At 39.2% G+C, this 23217-nt stretch overlaps 1 protein-coding gene across 2 annotated transcripts; it reads left to right on the forward strand.

The window, feature by feature from the left end:
• Window positions 1-2268: 2268 nt before the first annotated feature.
• Window positions 2269-17142, forward strand: APOH (apolipoprotein H). Of its 2 annotated transcripts, none has more exons than XM_041726770.1 (9): window positions 2269-2284; window positions 4578-4683; window positions 5370-5546; window positions 6821-6917; window positions 8249-8325; window positions 10311-10499; window positions 13282-13461; window positions 15312-15509; window positions 16991-17142. In XM_041726770.1, exons 2-9 carry the CDS (start codon window positions 4620-4622, stop codon window positions 17044-17046), a joined length of 1038 nt encoding a protein of 345 aa, XP_041582704.1. In that variant the 5' UTR covers window positions 2269-2284; window positions 4578-4619; the 3' UTR covers window positions 17047-17142. The 2 variants fall into 2 exon arrangements, with proteins under 2 accessions (XP_041582704.1, XP_041582705.1); XM_041726771.1 differs by lacking the exon at window positions 2269-2284 and adding an exon at window positions 3467-3482.
• Window positions 17143-23217: the final 6075 nt, after the last annotated feature.

Raw genomic sequence — 23217 nt, forward strand, 5'->3', positions numbered from 1 at the left:
TGTAACGTCGATGATCAGCCAGCTTCTTGGTTTTTATTATAAGGCAGTTAGTGGGAGTTGAATTATATGGAGGAGATAGATCAGACTCCAGGCCAACCACATGGTGCTGAAGTTATTCGGGGCAATGATTCACCAATGTAAGATGAATGCTTGCATCTCATCCTAAGGCTCATTGTGAAGGCTCTTCATTAGATCCATGTGTGTTTTTGGAAGAGTTCTGAGAACATCTTGTAATTCTCAGACATGTTCAAGTGGCAGTACACTCAGGACTAATAATAATGATAATTTATTAATTGTGCATATTACCATCCATTATCTTTGTATTTAATTACACAAACCAGGGAAAATTTTACTAACAACAAAAAAGGGAAAATACACAGCTTCCCCTGAAACCACAAACACATCTGACTCCCCTGAAAAGCTGTCCAGACTTAAGTTTGATTTAGTTGTTTCTTCATTGGCTCGATACTATAATTTTTGCATTATTTTCCAAAGTTTAATAGCTGGCAAATAGGAGCTGGATGTCAATGGTTCAAAAATAACATGTATACATAATATATATATAACTGCTTATGACTACTTCTCTTCATACACACGCCTGCATATCCACACACATACACATACATAAATACAAACTTAAAATTGAAAAAATTCTGTCCATTATACTGATTTTTATGGGGTGATGCCAAAAAATGTTGAGGCCTTATACAGTTTGGCTTAAGACCACCCTCAAGGAAACCACAAAAAGGGTACATATTTGTTTTGTGTTGTTATATTTTTAAGCAACTTCAAATTTAAAATATACAGAAAATTTCAAGAATAGAACAAAAACCTCCAAATACTCTTTACCCAGAGACCCCATTCAACCTTCACCAAACATCCTCTCAGGCACTTACAGCAACAACATGGCACACTCACTTAACAATTCTCCCTAAGGTCCCTCAGTCTTTCTCTGCCTTTCATGGCCTTGGCCATTTTGAAGATTACAGGGCAGTCATTCTGCACAATGTCCTTCAACTTGAGTATGTGCAATATTTTCCCATGACACAACCCAGGTCATCAAGTGAAGGGCAGGACTGTTGCAGAAGAGATGCTGTGTCCTTTCCATTACATCCTCTCTGGGGGCATACTATGTCAATTTGTCTCATTAATGGTGATATAATTTTGATAATTTGATTAAGATGATGTCTGCCAAATCTTTCCACTATAAATTCCTTTTTTCTCTCTTTGTAATAAATACTTATGTTAAGTGGAGACATTTTTAAGGCTATATGAGCATCCCATTTCTAATCCCACTAATACCCCCTAGTTTAACATCCATTGGTATTTTTGCCAGAATTAAATATTTCTTTTTTTTCTTTTTTTTTTTAGAATTAAATATTTCTATGATGATTTCCAAACGACAATGTTCTGATTCCAGTATTCCTATTACAATAATTGATTGGCACTCTACCATAAGGAAAACTTTCTTATCTTCCAATATACTTGTTAATATGTTTATTGCTATCAAAATGGACTCCTTTATTTCCATTTTAGTCAATGGATTATAACTTGTTACTATCATTACTTATTTTGACACTCAAACTGTCTCATATTGAGAGCCCCTTCAAATGCCTTCTGGGTCCTTTTAACATGTCCCTATCATTCTCTGAGCATTATCTGAGTTGTTCTTCATAACATAATGTTCCAGACTTGGCTTACACTTTCTAGTCCTAGAATCAGCCAATTTTCCAAGTAGCCTTGGTGCCTTTCCATGGATAGTTATAGTAGAAACCAAGATCTAGGCACCAGGTGTGCCTAGACAATATACTAAGTATATAATCATTCCCAGGCTATCTTGGAAAGAGCTAGGAATAATATGTATGTACAGGCACACATACTTACCCATGTGTATCTATAATTTGTATCTATAATTTCTGTTTCTGTCCATATATATGCAAAATGTGTACTTCTATCACTACTTCTAATCCAAAGCTACAGGGTTTATTTAAGCCTTCCTTCTTTCCTTTTTGCTTCTTCTCCCCGCCAGTAAAAATCCTGACTCCCATCATCCCTCATATATTTGCCTGTTTCTCAATCCCTTTTTGTAGCCAATCCTGCGGCAACACTGGGCTGTCAGCATCTCAAGAGTCAATGTGACTGCCCCACTGAGTCTGCCCCATGACTTTTGGACAGAGTTACAAAGGAAGGACAAAGGAATGGAGGGATTGAGGGTGCAAGGGAGGGAAGGAAGGAAGGAAGGAAGGAAGGAAGGAAGGAAGGACTGCGCTGCTTTTAATTTGAGGTATAGTTAACATAATAAAATGCACAGATCTTAAATGTTTAATTGGATGAATTTTTATTTTTTAAATTTTTTAATTGGATGGATTTTTAATTTTATTTCATAAATTATTTTTTAGAAATTGAATTATAGTTGACACACAATTTTACATAATTTCAGGTGTACAGCACAGTGACTTGACAATGCTGTGCTCACTGCTAGTGTAGCTACCACCTGTCACCATACAATGCTATTACAGTTCCATTGACTGTATTCCCTATGCTGTACCTTTAATCCCTGTGATTTATTCATTCAGTGACTGGGAAGCCTGTACCTCTCACTTCCTTTCACCCATTTTGCCCATTCCTCACCCTTTGGAGACCATCATTTTGTTCTGTGTATTTATGAGTCTGTTTCTGTCTTTTGTTTATTCTTTGTTCACTTGTTTTAGTAAAATGAATTTTGATCATTGCATGTGCACTAGTAACACATAAAAGAAAATATAGAATGTTCTCACCACTCCAAAATGTCCCCTCAGGTGAAGGTGCACATCTGTCAGCAAATATTGTTAAAAATCCCTCTTCTGTCACTGTTTCTCTCAACATCTATCACTGCATTTGCATCTGCTGCCAAAAATGTCTCTTCTTAGTTTCACACTTCTCAGATTTGTTTTCCTGATGCCCAGCCCATTTGGTTTTTCTCTCTCTTCCTCCATCTACCTCAGATCTTTGTTCTGTAGAACAACTCGGTCTTGTCTTCTTTAGCTTCTCTCTTCTCCATGCATTAAAGGAATTCTCCACGATAAATTAGAGCCTGTGGATGATCTAGAAAACCCTTTGAAAGGGAAGGTGGAGTGTATGTGTGTATGTGTGTGTGTGTGTGTGTATTTGTAAAGATTGTTGTTTAATCACAGAAGGGGAAGGACTACGATTGTTTTCTATTAGTGGCAGTATACTTTTCCTCTTGTCATGGAACACAATGTTAATTAGAAGCATAGTTCAAGAATCACTGCCTGACAAGGATATTACTTAAACTGATGTGTATCAAGCAACTTTAGACATCAAAGACCAACTTTAGACCTCAAAGACCTGAGAACCTGCAAAGACAGTTGACTCAGACTTTGCCATAACAAGGGAGGCAATCACTGTCATTTGCATTTGGCAGAGAGTCAAATTCAGAGGAGTGGCCAAACTTAATTGTGGACAGAAAGGTCCAATTTCAGGTATGTCCTGATGGGAGGTTGTTGGTATGATAGGGATGGTGGAAGTGTATTAATTAGAAGCTGGGCATCCTATGCAATTCATTAAAGAACATATTTGGGTTTCTCCAGTTTGTCCTAAGTTGAGTAAATTGCTCAATTGCTCATGGAGGTCATGATTTGGCTTGCCAGATTGGTTGCTACAGAAACTAGGGGTCAGAGTTCTATTTTTATTTATTTTCTGGCGATCGTCCACTTGTATATTCAGTCCTTGAGAGCAAAGAGTATATGAGAGGATGAAGAAGTCATGGCTGGTCCTCTCTGAACCCCTAAGCAACATCATCAGCATTGGTCATTGTCTCCTCCTACTCAACTTCTGTTCTTCTCTGAGTCCCAACTTGTAACTTCATGTCAACTTTCCAATTCCTAAAACAGATCTAGAAATCTGCCTAGACAGATCTAAGCATTAAGAATAACGAGCAGGACTTTGTGTTGACTTGATGTGAGAAGACTGTGGATTTAAGGAAAGCTGTAAACTTGCACCTGGAGCTCCCAGGACAGTCTCATTACTAATTGTAGGTAGAACAGAAATCTGGAAGAAAGCATCATTTTGTGACGGAAGATGATGAACTCGGTTTTTTTAGGCATTATAATTTTCGATGCCTCCCTGGTGGATGTTCTTTGGAATCATACATCTGGAAAGTGGAATATCATTTTAGAGGTGTGGAGACTGAAACCCAGAGATGGTCCTAGGTTTCTACATCAAGATGGTGGGAGAAGCAGGTGCTCCTCACTTCTGATCCTCCACCTACTATGTATACAAAACTAAGGATGGAGGATGAGAGGTCTGGTGTAGAGGCCTGACAATCTGGGAATCACCAAGATTCTATCAGGGGTGATAACGAGCACTGTTGTGCTGTTAAAATAAATGCTATGAAGACGGAAACCATTTGCCAAAGATTTCACAACAGACCCACAGAAGTGAAAGTAAATGATTAAAAAATAAGTCTCAGGGTTCCTTTCAAATTGTGATATTTTACCTTCTATTGACAGAGATAAAAGGACACAGGAGAAGAGGTTAATGTTTAAGCACTTTTATATTTACATCCTTCTTTTTAGCAGAGGAAACCACTTTGGTAGTGCCCGTGTGTGTCATCCATAATGATTTCTCTGTGGCTCATCTTGTTCTCGAGTGTTCTCTGCCATGTTGCTACTGCAGGACGGAGTAAGTATTCTTTGCTTTTGCAAATATAATTAATATATCCAACCCCCTAGCACATGACAGGGATCAATAATGATAATTAAAATTCTCTCTAGTGCAGATGCTGGATACCGATTCTTCAATATTGTCATTACTTAAAGCTCCCTAAGATATTCAGCCAGTTGAAGCCTCGATGGATTGACCAATAAAATGGGGATAACTATAGTATCCTTCACAGGGTTGTTGAGGAGATTAGATGAGATATTGCATATGTGAAATATTTGACATAGAACTTGGCATAGTTACTTTTGGCAGCATTAAATAGTTTTTTCATTTTTGTGCTGGAAAAATGAAAAGCTAAAAACTCAACTTTAAAAAAAAAACTCAACTTTTAGCTGAGCTTAAAAGTGAAAATATAGAGTTCTTTTTAAAATTTTATTTAAAATCAGTTAGTTAACATATAGTGTATTATTAGCTTCAGAGGTAGAGTTTAGTGATTCATCAGTTGCATGTAATGCCCAGTGCTCATTACATCACGTGCCCTCCTTAATGCCCATCACCCAGTTACTCCATCTCCCCACCTTGCTCCCCTCCAGCAACCCTCAGTTTGTTTCCTAGGGTTAACAGTCTCTTATGGTGTGTCTCCCTCTCTGATTTCACCTTATTTTAGAAAAATATGGATTTCTTAACCACTTTGTGCTTTATTTCAGCTTGTCCCAAACCAGATGATATACCATTTGCCACAGTTGTTCCATTAAAAACATTCTATGACCCAGGGGAGCAGATAACGTACTCCTGCCAGCCGGGCTATGTGTTCCGAGGTCTGACGAGGCGGTTCACCTGCCCTCTGACAGGAGTTTGGCTCACGAACACCGTGAGGTGTATACGTAAGTCAGTGCCTTCTCCCACTCGCTTTCCCTCATTGGATTCTGGACACTTGGGGGATAACCTACTTTGTCATGCTGGGGGCACAGAGGGCCAGCAGAGGCACAGAGGGAAGAGCTGCGAAGACACAAGAGGACCTGCGGGGATGTTCATGGGAGGAGAGACCAGAGGCAGTGGGTGCTGTTTAGAGAGGAGGAGGTGAGCATAGCCTGGAAGTAGGAGAGTGAAGACCTGCCAGGGTATAGGAGAGAGAAACACTGCAGAGTTAAAAAAAAAAAAAAAAAAAAGATGTACAGATACTCCAAAATTTAGATACCAAAGAGACTCTTGACTAAGTAAAACACAAGGAATCATCATATCTTTGGATTTTGCCTCAAAATTAAAGCAGATCTAATATAATCATCACATTATAATACCTTATAATAAATATATGAATTATATATGATTATCTAATAATTTATAATAAGTTACAATAATTTATATATACACATATTAAAAACTTAAGTATAAATTTATTGCCATCACCTCATGGTAGATGGTGGCTTTTCTTTATTCCTTAGACCATGGTTCTGTGGTCCCATGCCCACATTACTTTTGGCAGTCAAATATAGAGCAATCAACCCAATAGAATTTCTGGCAATTTTAAGTAGAAGTTAAACAGTAAAAATAACTATATGGATCTATATGAGCTCTGGTTATTTTGGTCATATGAACATGACCTTTGTGAAAATCACATATTTCATAAAAGTGATTTTAGCATGCTTTTTGATTTAAAAAGGACTAAACACGATTTTTAATAAAAAATAGCTATAACATCATAAGAGAAAAGCTTTCTTTAAATTGGTCATAAGCCTAGAACACTACCAATTTCATTTTTTCAAGTTACTTTCCACATGTGTATTTTTGCATCATTGTAGAGAGTAGGTACCATTTTATATTTTTCTATTTCATCTGCATAGCATAAACATTAACTGTATCTCCATGCTCTTCATAATTCATATTCACATTGGCTGCATGAGAGTTCAACTATTGATTTGCCATAATTAATCAAAACAATCACCTGATGTTAAACATTTAGCCTGTCCAATTTTTGTTATTAGAGATAACAGTGCAATGAGCCCCTTTGTGCATATATCATTTGACTAACTTTGATTTCTTTTCTTAGAATAATTAACAGTAGAGTTATTGGATCAAAAAATAGAAATGAGTTTATATGTTGTTGCTTTAATGAAAAATTCTATACATTGAAATTCACCTTTTTATCTTTAAATTACAGCCAGAGTATGTCCTTTTGCTGGAATCTTAGAAAATGGAGCTGTACGCTATACAACTTTTGAATATCCCAACACGATCAGTTTTGCTTGTAACACTGGGTAAGGACGTCTAGCCAACAGATGCAGAACATTTCTGTGCCTTTAAGCTAAACATCAAGACATATTTTATTTTTAGCCTTCAGGCTGGACTTGCTGAATATAAATCAATTATAGTCCTGTTTTTAATCTATATCACAGTGGTATTGGGGTTGGGGAAACCATAACAACTCGTGAAATGTGAAGTTGCTACTGCATTAAAACTTTTTTCTCCCAATTAATTACTTATCTGAGGAGGTACACTGGAATGATTAAAACTGGATAATAATTCTTAATAATCTCTGGGTCAAATCTTGGCATGAAGGTTAAGATACTTTAGGAATTGGACTTGAGCTTTAGTTATGAACCTAATTTGATTGACTGACTTGGGAGTCTCCAGAAGGGAGGTTTTTTTTTTTTTTTTTTTAATTTATTCAAGACACAGAAAGAGAGAGAGAGAGGCAGAGACACAGGCAGAGGGAGAAGCAGGCTCCCTGTAGGAAGCCTGACACAGGACTCGATTCTGGGTCTCCAGGATCACAACCTGGACTGAAGGCGGTGCTAAAGTGCTGAGCCACCTGGGCTGCCCCCAGAAGGGAGTTCTTTGGTGAAGGTTGGGTGTGTGGTGGTATAAAACATACTTCTGTTAATCCTCACGCAATGCAGGACAGCATTCCCAGCAAGAAAGCATGTACAGCGGGTCATATATAGCTTATGTGCCTTATGAGCAAAGGCACTGCCAGTGACATTGTCAATAGCACGTCGTCTGTATCCTAGGGCAAAATTGCACCGAGACTTCTTGCTCGGAATTGAAAATTAAGAAATACTATGTGTTAAAGAGAATTGGACTCCTTTCATCTGAAACATCAATTAATTTGTGGGTCTGATGACAAAGTACCTTGAAACAATTCGCTTCGAGGAGACAGTGTTTTCAATGGAAATATACTGCATTGTTTTTACCCATTTATGTCAGTAGACTGAATCGTTTCAGAAAATGGATAGCAGCCATGACTCAGTTTGATTCACTTTTGTGATCCTGAAGAAGAGACAGACGCTTCTTTGCTCCACATAAGAAGCTGTTAATTTGGCCTGCTGATTGGAAAAGAGGGATTTGGGGTTTTGGCTTCTATGCTCATAGCTATGGAAACTTCTCATTCTTCTGTGAGACCTCTGCAGCCCTGGGCTGGGAAATTTGATGAGCCTTAAATGAGCGCTGAGCAACTCAGGAAAACAGCATTACAAAATAGGGGGAAAGTCGGTAGCATTAATCTGAAGCAATGCTCAGTGGAGAAGACATTTGAAATGCCATCAATGGATTCTTTTACTGCTTGATGGGTTCCATTTTCCCTTTGCAGGTTTTATCTAAATGGAAGTAGCTCTGCTAAATGCACCGAGGAAGGAAAATGGAGTGTTGACCTTCCTGTCTGTACTCGTGAGTCTGGGGGAACCCAGTTATGGGGAGACTAATTGGTTTGCCTGGGACTTTGCTTGTTTGACACCTGTATGTTCCACACCCTGGAAATCCCTCAGTCTTGATTTCATTGGACAGTTGCTCACCTTTATGGGGAGTGTCCATCCTGATATCAACTCACCTTGGAAGATGCAACAACCCTTTTGGAATGACAGAAAGAAAGCGTTTGACTTGTGAACACATTTGTATCCTTCACCTCGTGGATCCAGAGATATCTGGGTCTATTCATTTCATCACTCACAGTTCTTGGCAGGGGCTTGGATACATGTGGCGTTGGTCAATCGCAGACTGCCATCATTTGACTAGAAGAACATCTAGTGAGATCAAACATCTTCCTCCCACTCTGGGACCTCATTCATTCATTTATACATTCACCCATTTGTGTTCCATAAACAGGTGTTGAGGACCTAATGTGTGCCATATCCTGTTCTCAGCACTGAGGCTACATGGCTCAGAAGACTTCAGTCTGCCCCCAGGAAGTATGTCTAGTGATGAGGGAGACAGGAAAGTAACCTTCACAGTGAGCTTGGACTCCATGTAAGGGCCTTGCCTCATAGGAGTGGGGTGGGATTGCCCCCCAAAACACTGCTGGTTTATCCAAGGGACACTCAGTCACGAAGTCAGGGTCGGCTCTGGGCATTGTTCATCTAGGGAGGGACATTCTGATGTTCCCTAACTTGTGATTCATAGGAGTCCAGTACAATCATTGACCAGGAGGCCCCTGCATTACAATAATGGTTGTAGTTCTTTAACATTTCAGTGAGGCCTGTCCTAGCAAGAGCCAGTAACAAAGTAAAGCAATTTCAAATCAATGATAGTTTAAGAAAAGCTGAACTACCAAAGTATTTTTAAGGGTAAATTAGAGTTCTTTACTCAGCACTAAAAATCACCATGATTCCTATTGTTTCCCTTGTAAGCAGATTTATATAAATTATGTAAAGTTACTTTTTCTTCTTGGTTACAAACAGAAAGTCTACTTTTCTTCAATCTCATCTAAGTGAGAACTTCTCATACTTTAACATATGTATGACTCAACTGGGCATCTTGTTAAGATGCAGATTTTGATTCAAGTGTCCGTGGTGGGGTCTGAGCTTCTGCATTTCTTGTAAGCCTCCAGGCTTTCCTCTGCCGCTGGCTCATAGATCACACTTTGAGTAGCAACGATCTAAATAATTCAAATTAAATCACATTCTGGTCTGCACTGACTTTCTTTACATTGGTATAACTCTCCCTGGACTTATTGAAACACCATATTAGTGAGTACAGATGACAATCCCTACTATGCCTCCAGGTAAAGCTACTTATATAAGCTCCATACATACAGAGTGCAAAAGCAGGAGATATTCAATAGGAACAAATGTAAAACAGCAGTGGAACTGAGATGTCACAAACGACTTTGTACCAAGTGCTATCATCAGCAATTATTGCAGGATGGGGCAGACCCGGTGGCTTAGCGGTTTAGCACCACCTTCCACCCAGGGCATGATCCTGGAGACCCGGGATTGAGTCCCACGTCAGGCTCCCTGCATGGAGCCTGCTTCTCTTTCTGCCTATTTCTCTCTCTCTCTGTCTCTAATAAATAAATAAATAATCTTAAAAAAATTATTGCAGTATGGTTCTCCACCAATTCACTTCCAGAGACATCTTCCAAGTAGCATTTAGATTAAAGACTTAGGGAAACCTATGCATTGTGTCATTATAATAGGCAAATTAGTGGTAATGAAACTTAGATTTACTTCATTTTTCAGTCTTTGGACTGGTTCAGACATCTGATTTTCAAATCATATTTTCTTGCACAACTTCTACAATAGATTGTTTTTACCCTGGCATTTGATCAATTTTTGCATTCTCTCAAGTTAATCTGTTTTTTTTTTTTTTCCTTTCTGTAAAGAGTATCTTTAAAGGACTCAACTATTTCATAAGAGTGATCATTCTTTCTTTTCCAGCTGTAACCTGCCCTCCCCCATCGGTACCTAAGTTTGCAACACTTAGTGTTTTTAAGCCATTGGCTACAAACAACTCTCTCTATGGAAACAAGGCTGTCTTTGAATGTTTGCCACACTATGCTATGTTTGGAAATGATACAATTACATGCACAGCACATGGAAATTGGACTACATTACCAGAATGCAGAGGTAGGTGCAACTAGACAAAACTATTACAATAGTATAGAATCCCATGTTTGAGAAGTATGGAAAATTCTATCATCGAGTGTTTCCAATGGCCTTGTTCAACAAATGTTTATTGATATCTACCATGTGCCAGGCAGTGTGCTGGGTGTTGGGGATATCAGATGAATGAGACCTGGCTTCTGACCTCAGGACAATTAAATATAATGCAATGAACTGTTTGGAGCTGCTTGGGAGAGCTTCCTGGAAGAGGAGAATGGAGAATAAGGAAAAGGCATGGAAAATCAGGGAGATGTGAGAGAACAGTGTGTGTGCATGGACAGTCGAATATGGTGGTGAGGCTGGTAGAGAGAAGCCAGGATTAAACTGGGGAGTACCAGGAGATGAAGGTGAAAAACTGGGCTGTAGTCAGATTGTCACAAGCTTTTACTAAGAATCACAAGAATATTTGATTTAAAAAATTATGAAAATTCTTCCTCTTCTATTTATTTTTATTCTTTTAGAAAAAGAGCATGCATGTGCGTGCAGAGAGGGGGAAGGGCAAAGAGAGAAGGGAAGAGAGAATCTCAAGCAGGCTCCAGGCCCAGCACAGAGCCTGACATGAGGGTCAGTCCTGCAACCCTGAGATCATGACCTGAGCAGAAATCAAGAGTCAGATGCTTAACTCACTGAGCCACCCAGGCACCCCCTTCCTCTTTCAATTTCACCTATCTTCATTATCTTTGAGTTTGTCAACTACACAAAAGTAGCAAAATTATAGGCTTTATCATGTACACAAGGAGTTATACTGAGGACTACTACTTTCTCCTAAGTAGATATTGCAGATATGTCTTGAATGATCCAAAGCATAAGTGCTTTTTAACATGGGGAAACTACCAATAATGATACAAAGCACCTCTGAGGGACTGAAACTCTGGGTCAGGCACTCGTCTCCTGCTGTATATGTGTCATCTCATTTAATTCTTTCAATCCTAAGCAATAGGTTCATTTTTTTTCTTTTTCAAATTTCACCTAGATGCATCAACTGCCAAAATGTTGTAACTTTCTATGTCTCTCTCTCTTTTTCCGTAGACAGATGTTTTTTCTTCCTGAACCATTTGAAAATAAGTTGTACACATCATGACACTTACCCATAAATACTTCAGCATGAATGTCCTAAGAACAAGAACATTGTCACTGTAGGCAAGACATTTAATGCATTTTGAATTATTAACAATAATGATTTAAATTATTATAATAATATAAACAATTAGCAACATTAATTTCATGTGCAACCACCGCCCCCCCCCTGCATTGACCTGAAAGTGTTCAGTTTTGTTTTACATGAGATCTCATCAAGTGTCACACATTTAGTTTAGTGTCATGTCTCCTTAGTCTCCTTTGGTTAAGAATGACCCTCTGACTTTATAATTGTCTTTCCTTGGCATTTTTATTTTTATTTACCTATATCCTTTTTTGAGAAAGAGAGAGAGTGCGAGTGTGTACAGGGGTGGAGAGGGAGGGGGAGAGGGAGAGGGAGAGAGAGAATGCCAAGCAGACTCCATGCCCAGCATGGAGCCCAATGAGGGGCTCAGTCTCTCAATCCTGAGATCACAACTTGAGGTGAAATCAAGCCAGATGCTTAGAGGCACCTGGGTGGTTCAGTCATTAAGCATCTGCCTTCAGCTCAGGTCATGATTCCAGGGTCCCTGCTCAGTGGGGAGCCTGCTTCTCCCTCTGCCTGCTGCTCCCCCTCCTTGTGCTTTCTCTCTCTCTTCCCCCCCTAAATAAATAAATAAATAAATAAATAAATAAATAAAATCTTTGAGAGAGAGAGAGAAAGAAAGAGAGATGCTTAATTGACTGAGCCACTCAGGTGCCATTCCTTGATATTTTTAAAGAATATAGGCTTGTCTTCTAGCATAATCTGAATCTGGTTGATGATTTACTTGTGATTAGCTTCAAGTTAAATAATTTTGTTAAGAATCCATCACATCAGGAGGCACCACTGGTCTTGCTTCATTTGATCCCTTGGTCAGGTGGATTGTTAGATCTTCTTTTGGTAAAGGCATCTTTTCCTCTTTGAAATTAGTAAGCAAATGGTGGGTAATACTTTGAGATTGTGTGAATATCTACTCTAGCTGGAATTTTGACATCCTCTGAGGATCCTCGACTTAGTCATGACACTGGTGGTTGCAGACTTTTTATCTTTTCTTCTTTATTTATTAGCTTGCATGCTTCTATAGAAAAGAGCTTTTCTTTTCTTCCATGGACTATTTTTTAAATATTACTATAGACTCCTAGATTCAGGTGCCAGCTAGAAGCACCACGTTTCTCCATATTTCATTCTGGCTTCTCGTATAGACTGAAGACATTCATAAGAATTAGATTTAACATCTGAAATCCAATAATGGTGTGCTAGTGCGTGTGGAGGGAATCTTTGTGTTTTAATTTCATGGTTTGTTGATTAAAAGAGACAGACTTTTTTTTCTTCTTTCAAACCTGCCATCTTAGACTGCATGGAGATGAAATTTGAAAAAAAAATACCTTGTGATTGTATGAGAGCCCAAAGAACTTGGTAACTCACTGATTTAACTTTCAAAGTATTGTTTCTTTTTAATATCCAGGGTCATGTGAGCATAAGATAAGGGGGACAGAATTGAACACCTAGGTCCCTAGAAATTGCATTCCAGCTACAGGAACACCCAGTGGCTCAATGGGAGTAATGGAAGCTGGAAAGTAAATATTTCATAACTATGGGAAAGTACTACCTTTTATACTAATATGTCTTAATGAATACACTTTTTAGAAGTAAAATGCCCATTCCCATCAAGACCAGATAATGGGTTTGTGAACTATCCTGCAAAACAAATACTTTATTACAAGGATAAAGCCATGTATGGATGCCATGATACGTATACCTTGGATGGCCCGGAAGTAGTGGAATGTAACAAATTTGGAAACTGGTCTGCACAACCAAGTTGTAAAGGTATGAAATATGGGTAAGATCATAACTCATGTCTGAATTTATCCAGTGGATTAACCTTACTTGCCATTTTCTTGTGCCAATCATTTTCTGCTCATTGTTCAGACTTGCTTCAGTTATTGAACTTTAGGACTCACATGTGCAAGGGGAGCTTCATGCTTAGGAAGCTTGTTTGAGATGATACTGTAGAGGATAAACAGATCCTTTGAGGATCTGTAACATTGAGGATATGATGGAAGATTGTGTGGGTTTCCTATACTTGCCTTCCTGTGAGCATCCTTTTCTGCTTTCTTCTAGTCTAGACTCTTCTCATTATTGCAAAAAACAACCACACATTCAAGATTGTTCAAGGAAATGGGGGTTTGTCATAAATGGGCAACAAGTGATCATGTGGACATGGAAGATGAGGAAATGAAATGCAACTGGTCCTCCTGAGGATTGGAACTGAAAGTCAGGCCCTATTGCTACTCTTTCCATATCTCAGTGGCCTCATGGTCTCTCTCTCATCTCCGTGTTTCCCTGCTCACTCACTTCAAACATGGCTTGACTCTACACTAGGACCTTTCAGCCAAAGGACTCATCACTAACTGGCATCTTTTCCTGGAAACACTGGTTCCTTTTGAGTTAGGTGTCTATCCTCGATCTGGGGTCATGCCTATGCAAGAGTATTAGCACTATATTTCTGCTCAGGTTGCCATAGGCCTAGGCAGTCTAAGCAGAAAAGAAAATTACGGGGATCCCTGGGTGGCTCAGCGGTTTAGCGCCTGCCTTTGGCCCAGGGCGCTATCCTGGAGTCCCGGGATCGAGTCCCACATCGGGCTCCCGGCATGGAGCCTGCTTCTCCCTCCTCCTGTGTCTCTGCCTCTCTCTCTCTCTCTCTCTATGTCTATCATAAATAAATAAATAAATCTTTAAAAAGAAAAGAAAAGAAAATTAGGCACTGCAGGCAAAATGATGTATAATTAGTGTCTTAGGTTGGGGTCCCCTAGAAGCAGAGCCTAAGATAGGGATTCAAGCACAGATGATTTATTCAGTGAGTGTCGCAATTTCCCTGTACCCCAGAATCATCTGGAGGGCTTATTTAAACACAGAGTTTCTGATTCAGTAGATCTGGTATAGGACCTGAGAATGTGCATTTCCACCAAGTTCCTGCTGCTGCTGCTGCTGCTGATGATGATGATGATGATGATTCAGGGACTAAGTTTTGAACAAATATGTGGTCTCAACAGGAGTCTGGTTTCAGTTTCATCCCCTTGGGGAGCTCTAGACATGAATTCTACTCCAGAATGGGTCCCGCCAAAGGGAATGGGGACCTGCCTCTTGTATGCTTTTATTAATCAGTCATTGGCTATGGGCTGCTCCCTTCCCTGACCTTCGTGTGGGGGCTGATTCGCTCCCAGAAGAGGCAGCTCCCTTATGGCTGAGGGCAACTTTTCAGAGAAAGGAACCTTTATGAGCTATTATCAGCCAATGCACACAGTGGCTGGTAGATGGCTACACTAGCTTAATAAATGGGATCTAAGTGGGGCAGTGGAGGTATGTATGAAATGGCAATATCTGGTAGAAATTCTTTTTCACTGACGCCTAAAATCTGATGTTTCTGCTTTGACCCTCATATGTCACTACTACAGGGGGGAGAAAAAGGCATCTTGGAAGCCATGATTAATGGTTCTATTGATAAAGAATTGCTATTAGCACTGACACTGACATTAGTCACTATGAACATACTTGGAGTCTTCTTGTCTTGAGCAGTTTGTTTCAGGTGTACTCATCTACTAATTCAAATGCTATGTTGTCCTTAAGAAAGACTAAATGAACTCCTAAGTCTTGACTACAAATATTGTCTCTTTCAGCATCTTGTAAATTATCTGTTAAAAAAGCTACTGTGCTATACCAAGGAGAGAGAGTAAAGCTTCAAGAAAAATTTAAGGATGGAATGCTACATGGTCAAAAAGTTTCTTTCTACTGCAAGAATAAGGAAAAGAAGTGTAGCTACACAGAGGATGCTGAGTGCATAGATGGCACCATTGAAATCCCCAAATGCTTCAAGGGTGAGTCTAACACTGGTACTTTTAGCTAGGACTTCCACTTGCCCCTCACCGTAATAAGTACTTTAGTTACATAATAAGAAGCCATATCAGTTTGGCCATTGGATTTTTTTTTTTTTTTGAGAGAGTGAGAGGGAACGTGTGCAGGTGCATGGTGGGGAGGGGCAGAGGGGGAGGGAGAAGCAGATTCCCCGCTGAGCAGGGAGCCTGGGATCATGACCTGAGCCCCTGGCTGCTGGGTTTTTAAAAAAGAGGCAGGGACCAAAGGAAAGAGTACGATGAAGCAATAAATGGATTCATTTTTTTTCACTTGCAATAGCATCTTCCTTTCCAATTCTCTTCCTTAAAACTCAGGATTGCAATTTTATTCAATGAATATTGAGATGAATTATGCCGTCCTGTATAATTTCAGGTTAAGCTCAAATAAGAATAAAAATATTTCATGGAATATTGAATAATAATAATATTTGCTGCCTCTTGGTCCCAAGTTATAGAGAAGTCACCTCAATTACAAAGTAACTCATGGTAATGGTGATTGGTTTATAGATCTTCTAACATTTTTTCCCTTCCTTCAGCAATTCCTAGAGTTTGAAAAGTACCCATTAGAGCAAAGTACTCATTAGAGCAAAATATTTTAAGGAAGATGGGATCATGTTTGTGTGAGGTAAAGAAGCATACAATGATCAGCATTTAGAACTGCCGACTTTTTAAATTTGGGGGTTTAGGGTTTAAATATCCTTGTACTGTAGAGGAAGAATGAGCCAGAGGCTGAAGTTACTATTGGCTCTTAGTTTAGAAGTGTTCCAAGAATGTGGACAGCTCTATATTGGGCAGGCAGATTAGAGAAGAGAGGGTTTTGAGAAGTGACCAGCTAGAGACAGTAGAGGGAATGATAACTAGTACTCATACCTACTTCATGGGTTTGATTATCGGAATGATCCAAGCCAGAGTAAGTGCTCAAACAGTGATAGTTATTATAATCAGTAACAGTTAGAAATGCACTGGATAAATTGTTATTGTTCAAAATATAGCAGACCCCTGGGCAGATGTTAAATATTGAAATCGACAGAGGACATGAAGTCTAGTACAAATCAGAATACAAAATATTAGGATAATAATAAAAAAAAACAAGCAGAGTTTTGTTGATGTATTTCTTCAGGCTATTGTCTCTTACAATCTTCAGACAGATGCAGCACCGTTAGTGCATCGGTGAATAAATAAAAGCCTGATATAGTTTTTTTTTTTTCCTTTTAATCTTGACTGTCAGAATTATACAGAACCTTTTATTTTCTCTCTTGGAAATGAGTGCCTTATCATTTCCCTGATGTTTTCTCCTAACACTTAAACCTCACAGTCGATGGTTTTATTCATATAATTAAATTTTCCCACACGTTTGTAAAATGTATTTGATTTGGCTTAGCTACTTAACAAATTTAAGAAATGATTGTTTCGCCTAGAATCTTTCTCTTTTCCTTCCCAAACAGAACACAGCTCTCTGGCTTTCTGGAAAACCGATGCATCAGATGTAAAGCCATGCTAAACTGGTTTTCAGATTCAGAATTAAAGGCCATACTGGAATCGGTGTCTGTCCAAGGAACATAAAGAAAGGTGGAAAAATAAAGTGACTGAAAACTTACCTTCTCTGTCACTGCGGTGTGGTAGCTTACTTTATGTTACATTATGTTAGCTGGTTAAGAAATCTGAACATTTGGAACATGGAAATTTTATGGCTGTGGAATGGAAAGAGTACACTTATTATCCAGGTAACTCAGTTCCCCTCTCCCTTGTTCTATTCTCAAATGCCTAAACCGACTGCAGTATTTTTCATAGAATGGTCCAGAGAACCATCATATGAGCCCTCAGCTCTGCCTAGCAATCTTACCATATCTCTTCAGTTTGTGCGCTCTCCTCCTCTCCAAGGTGGCTATTTCTCTTCTCAACCCTCCCCTAGCCACCTTCTTTCCCATCACGCTCGCCAGATAATCATGCTCCTATTGCATCAAGAAAATAGAAAAGACTTTTTAAAATATGTTCCCATGGGGTACCCGGAAGGCTCAGTTGGTTAAGTGGCTGACTCTCAATTTTGGCTCAGGTCATGATCTTAGGGTCCTGGATTCGAGGCCCATATTGGGCTCCATGCTCAGCAGGGGGAGGGGGGGGTCCTGCTGGAGATGCTCTCTGTCCCTCTCTCTCCCTCTTCTTCTCCCCCACTCATGCACATACATGCACACACACTCTCTCTCTAAATAAGTCTTAAATAAAATAAAATAAAATAAAATAAAATAAAATAAAATAAAATAAGATAAAATAATCTTCCTATGACCAAATCTGTCAACTTACCAGTACCTGCACCAGGTTCTCTGCCCTTTGTCTTGCTGCAGTGGATAAACTCTGAGTTCCCATCTGGGGGCAAACTTTATGCACTGCATCCCATCTTGTCCCTCCTACTTAAGGATTTTCCCCCTGCCATGAATGATCTTCCATTTTATTTTATTTCTTTCTATTGGACTATTTCCATCAGTGTACAAATATACAGTAATGCTATCCTTTACAAAAACCCTTCCTGTTGCCTGACATCTTTTTCCAGCCACTGCTCCATCTTTTCATTTCTTATTTTTATAAAAATACTGAAAAAAGCTGTTTCTCTTTGCCAGCTCCACAAATAGTACCTGCCACTTGAAATCTGTCTCCCCAAAGGTATTTTCTCACTGATGCTTTTTCATCAGGATTTGACCTGCTTCCTGTGATGGGGGTCAGATCTTTTCTCCAAGATGTTTCTCTGCTTCTCGCCCTTTCCTTCTCTCCCAGGTGGTGATTCAAAAGCTCCACATTCCCATTACTTAGCCTTAAAAAACAATTTTACTTTTTCTTACTCAATCCTTTCTGTATTGTCTCTCCCTGCCCTCTGGGTATTAGGGCTTGAGTTTGAGATGGTTTCATACCTCCCCATCATAAACCAAAAAGCCCTATTTGGAGATTTTGCTGAGCAAAAGAGACATTGCTCTGGACTTCTTTTCTTGCAAAGCTTTAGACCCACTTTCCTAATTAATTTTGTTATTTCAAAATTTAAAAATACATAGAAAAAAATTTAAATTGCTTACTGTCCCTCAGCTCATTTGAACAGAGCTATGGAGCAGTGAAAGTTGGTAATGACTTTATTTTACATCTGGTTAGTAATTACTGGGGGCCTTTCTAATGTAGACCTGAGCTCCAAGGCCTTTTGCTCGATATCTGATGGCCTTTTAATAAAAACTCACAACTAAGCTTTCCTGTTCTTTCACAAGGCCATTACCTAAATCAACTAAAACGTAATCCAGAAATTTTGAAGTACTATCATCCAGCTTATACCCAATGAAGGAATACACCCAATGGGGGATTATTCACTTTAAGTATTGATTATCTACGACCTATCTCGAGGGTTTAACCAGTGAAATATAGGACCAATCAGAATGAATGGTGGTCCTGGATGGGGGGCTGAGGTGGGGAGTTGGGGCTGAAAGCCCCCTGATGTATCAGGCATTAGTCTTTAGTTGTCAGACTGTGTGAACTCAGGGCAGGAGGTCCTATGGGAAAAGCTGTTGGCCTCGTGGTTGGTACTCAGAGATTTGAGGCAACACCTATCTATCAATTGGCATAAAAGCTTTTCAATATTTTCACACCCTGTAGGCCCTGCCATGCCTGCTTTCAAGAAATATTTGGGACATCTTGATGTTGAAAGGACATAAACAACATAAAAATAAACCACACACATCAAACAAAACAAAACAAGAACACATATTGTATTTTTACATTATTCTATGTAAATTATTCCATTATTTTTTGAGGCTTTGTTATTTTTTTTTTTAGAGCAGTTTTAGGTTTACAACAAAATTGAAAGGAAAGTACAGAGATTTCACATATACCCCTCACCCTCACACATGCATACCCTAGCCATTATCAACATCATTTACCGAAGTGGCACATTTTTAACCAAAGATAAACCTACACTGACACATCATCCCACGTCCATAGTTTACCTTAAGGTTACCTCTTGGTGTTGTATACAACAGATATACAACAATAGAATATATTCTACAATAATAGAATATATTCTATGGATTCAGACAAGAGTATAGTGACATATATCCATCGTAAAGAGTATTTTCACTGCCCAGAAATCCTCTGTAATCTGTCTGTTCATCTATCTCCCATGATCCCCCACCACCACTGATCTTTTTATTGTGTCCATAGTTTTGCCTTTCCGTGTCTTATAGTTGGAATCATTTAGCCTTTGTAGATTGGCTTCTTTCCATAGTAATCTACGTGTAAGTTTACTCCATGTCTTTTTTCACGGCTTGATAGCTCATTTCTCCTTCCTGCAGAATGATATTCCATTGTCTGGGTGTACCAGTTTACCTATTATCCTTTCACAGACTGCAGGACACTTCGGTTGCTGCCAAGTTTTGGCAATTATGAATAAAGCCGCTATAAAGATCTGTGTGCAGATTTTTGTGTGGATATAATTTCTACAGCTCCTTTGGGTAAATACGAAGGAGCATGATTCCTGGATCATATAGTAAGAATATGTTTGTTTGTTGTTGTTGAGATATAATTGACCTATAACATATTATATTAATTTCTTGTTCAACATAATGATTTGAGAGATATATGTATTACAAAATGATCACCACAATAAGTATAGTTAACATCCATCACCACACAATTATATATTTTTTTCTTGTGATGAGAACGTTTAAGATCTGCTCTCTTCGCAACTTCCAAATATACAATACAATAGGGTAATATTAAGTATAGTCACCATGCTGTACATTACATTCCTGGGACTTAATTGATTTTATAACTGGAAGTATATATTGTATTACTGGAAGTAAGTTTTGGCCACCTTTACCTATTTCACCCAGAGTGTGTTTGGTTTTGTAAGAAACCACTAACCTGCCTTCCAAAGTGGCTGTACCAGGATCCCTGGGTGGCACAGCAGCTTGGTGCCTGCCTTTGGCCCAGGGCGCAATCCTGGAGACCTGGGATCAAATCCCATGTCGGGCTCCCAGTGCATGGAGCCTGCTTTTCCCTCTGCCTGTGTCTCTGCCTCTCTCTCTCTCTCTCTGTGACTATCATAAATAAATAAAAATTAAAAAACAAAAAAACCCAAAGTGGCTGTACTATTTTTCATGCTCAGCAGTAATGAATGAGAAGTCCTATTGCTCCACATCCTTGTCAGCATTTGATGTTGACAGTGTTCTGAATTTTGGCCATTCTAATGGGTATATAATGAGATCTCATTGTTTTAATTTGTATTTCCCTGATGACATAGGATGTGTATCTAAAAAAGGTGTTGCCATACCCAAGATCATTCAGATTTGCTCCCATGTTATCTTCTAGGAGTTTTACAGTTTTTCATTTTACATTTCGGTCTATGATCTATTTTAAGTTATTTTTTGTGATGGATGTAAAGTCTGTGTTTTAGATTAATCTTTTTGCATAGGGATGTCCAGTTGTTCTAGCACCATTTATTGAAAAGACTATCTTTGTTTCTTTGAATTTCTTTTGCTTCTTTATCAAAGATAAAGTAGACTATCAAAGAGTGGACTGTATTTATGGTGGTATTTTTCTGGGCTCTTTTATTTCTGTTCCATTGATCTATTTGCCTATTATTTGCCGATACCCACTCTCTTGATGACTGGAGCTTCACATCTGTTATTTGGTAACAACACCAAGTGTTCTCAATGCCAAAGTTTCCTGATCCTAGCTCTCCTATTTTAAGACTACAGTACCTCTCTACCTCCTATCCCCTTAACTTGCTCCACAAAGAAGCTCCTAGAATATGGTATGTTTGTTGAGGATAGTGTTTGCACCATTTTGTTCCTCAGAAGGCATTTCAGGCTGCCGGATAGGATTGGATCCCTGAAAAATTAATCAGAGTAGACTTTGAAGCTTAGGCCATAGTTCTGAGTCCTCTAATTTAATGATATTTTCATAGGATGAAAATCTGCTACTTTTGGCAATCTGAAGAGGTCATTTGATTAGAGGGCTCCATCAACAGAAACTGCCCAATTGCAGTCCTCTCCTTTCATGATTATGTGGTCCACTTAATGACATAGGTAGATTTTCTTTCCCAGATGTTTTTCTTCTTAAACGCTTAGGTCATCAGGTCACCTGTCATCAAAATTCAGCTATCCCCTCTCTAGCCCAAGCTCAGTGATCTCTCCTGCTGGCTGACAGGCCAGGAAGTACTTCCCTCCTCCTCCCACAGGCAGTCAGATGAGAAAGGTACAACTATGGCTAAGCAGCAGGTTATCATCCTATATTTTAGCATGGCTGAATTTGTCCTCCCATGGTATGTTATAGTAATTAACTAGCAACTGCAGATCCATCCAACGCAATAAGCTACATATGGCCAAGGAGGCCGCCTCCTTTCAGGACAACTAGGTCCCCAGCTGTGCTTCCCAATGACCAGCTTTCTTCTCTTGGATTATGGCTGGTTAAGCTTCTAAATGCAAAGGTGTCCATGTTTTAGCTTTTCTCTAATGTTGTCCTATATATATCTAAGAAGTTTAGAGTATCAAAAATGAATTCTCTCATTTCTAAGATACTGAACAGTCTTTCAATATATAAGGTCTCATTTCTGAGGCCCCAAACTCAATAACAAATATTCATCAGTGAAATTTCCCATCTACCCTGAGGATCATGCCTCACTTTAATCCCTAAGTGAAAGATTAAAAGGACACAGAAGTAGAGAAAGAAAAGAAAGTCACCTGGGATGTGTGCAAGGATGTGTGTGAATGTGTGATGTATGCATATACATGAATGTGTGTGTGTGGGTGTGTGTGTGTGGTTGGTGTGCACATGTGTGAGCAAGTTTATCCAAGTGGGAGTGTGTGTATCTGAGTGTGTGTTTGAGAGTATGTGAGTGTGCATGTGTAAATGTGTGATGTATGTGTATGTGAATGTGTAATGTCTGTGTGTGCATGAATGTGTGTGTATGTGTGTGAATGTGTGATGTATGGGTTGACATGAGCGTGTGTGTGAGTGCGTACATGAATGTGTGGGTGTGTTAGATAAATAGTTCTTTGTGGACGAATGCTGCCTCCTGGTGGCATCTATTACTTTTAAAATTGCTTGCAAAACTGTTGGGAATGAAAAAGATACTCAAGTTTCCTCGTGTCAAGCATTGGGCAATTTTCCATATATCTCACGTTTATTAATTTCATTTTCCCAGTTATGCCACAGGGAAGGTAAAGAAAATAAAGCTCATGTCACTTCATTTACCTGAGTCACAAAGCTAGTGACAGTTATCCAAACTTCAGAATCTTGTCTTTTCTACCATTCTTATGCTGCTAATTTAGCTATGAGTTTCCCCAGTGGCTTTGTGGAAATGATTGCAATCTAAAGTTAGAATTTCACAGCCAAGGGAGAAGTGCTGAAACATTAGAGGAGAGATGTCTGTATAGGGAGGCTGTGAAATGCCCCAGTAGGTGGTTGCCAGTTTGCACACTGGCTAGGGCAGTATGCATATTACTGAAGGGAGAAGGGCCAGTTTCTTTTGGTAGCTCCAGTAGGGCTTGCCCAAGGGGGCAGGATAGAGTAAGCCACAGGGGTAGGGATAGAATGGTGAGCGCAGCTTAGTTCTGGCGGAAGGATGGAATCCAGCATCATCGTGTTACAGGTAGTAACTTTTTCTTCTTCTCTTTTTTAGTAGTGAAGAAAACATGCC

Source organism: Vulpes lagopus, chromosome 12, assembly GCF_018345385.1.
Source record: "Vulpes lagopus strain Blue_001 chromosome 12, ASM1834538v1, whole genome shotgun sequence".
Lineage (NCBI taxonomy): Eukaryota > Metazoa > Chordata > Mammalia > Carnivora > Canidae > Vulpes > Vulpes lagopus.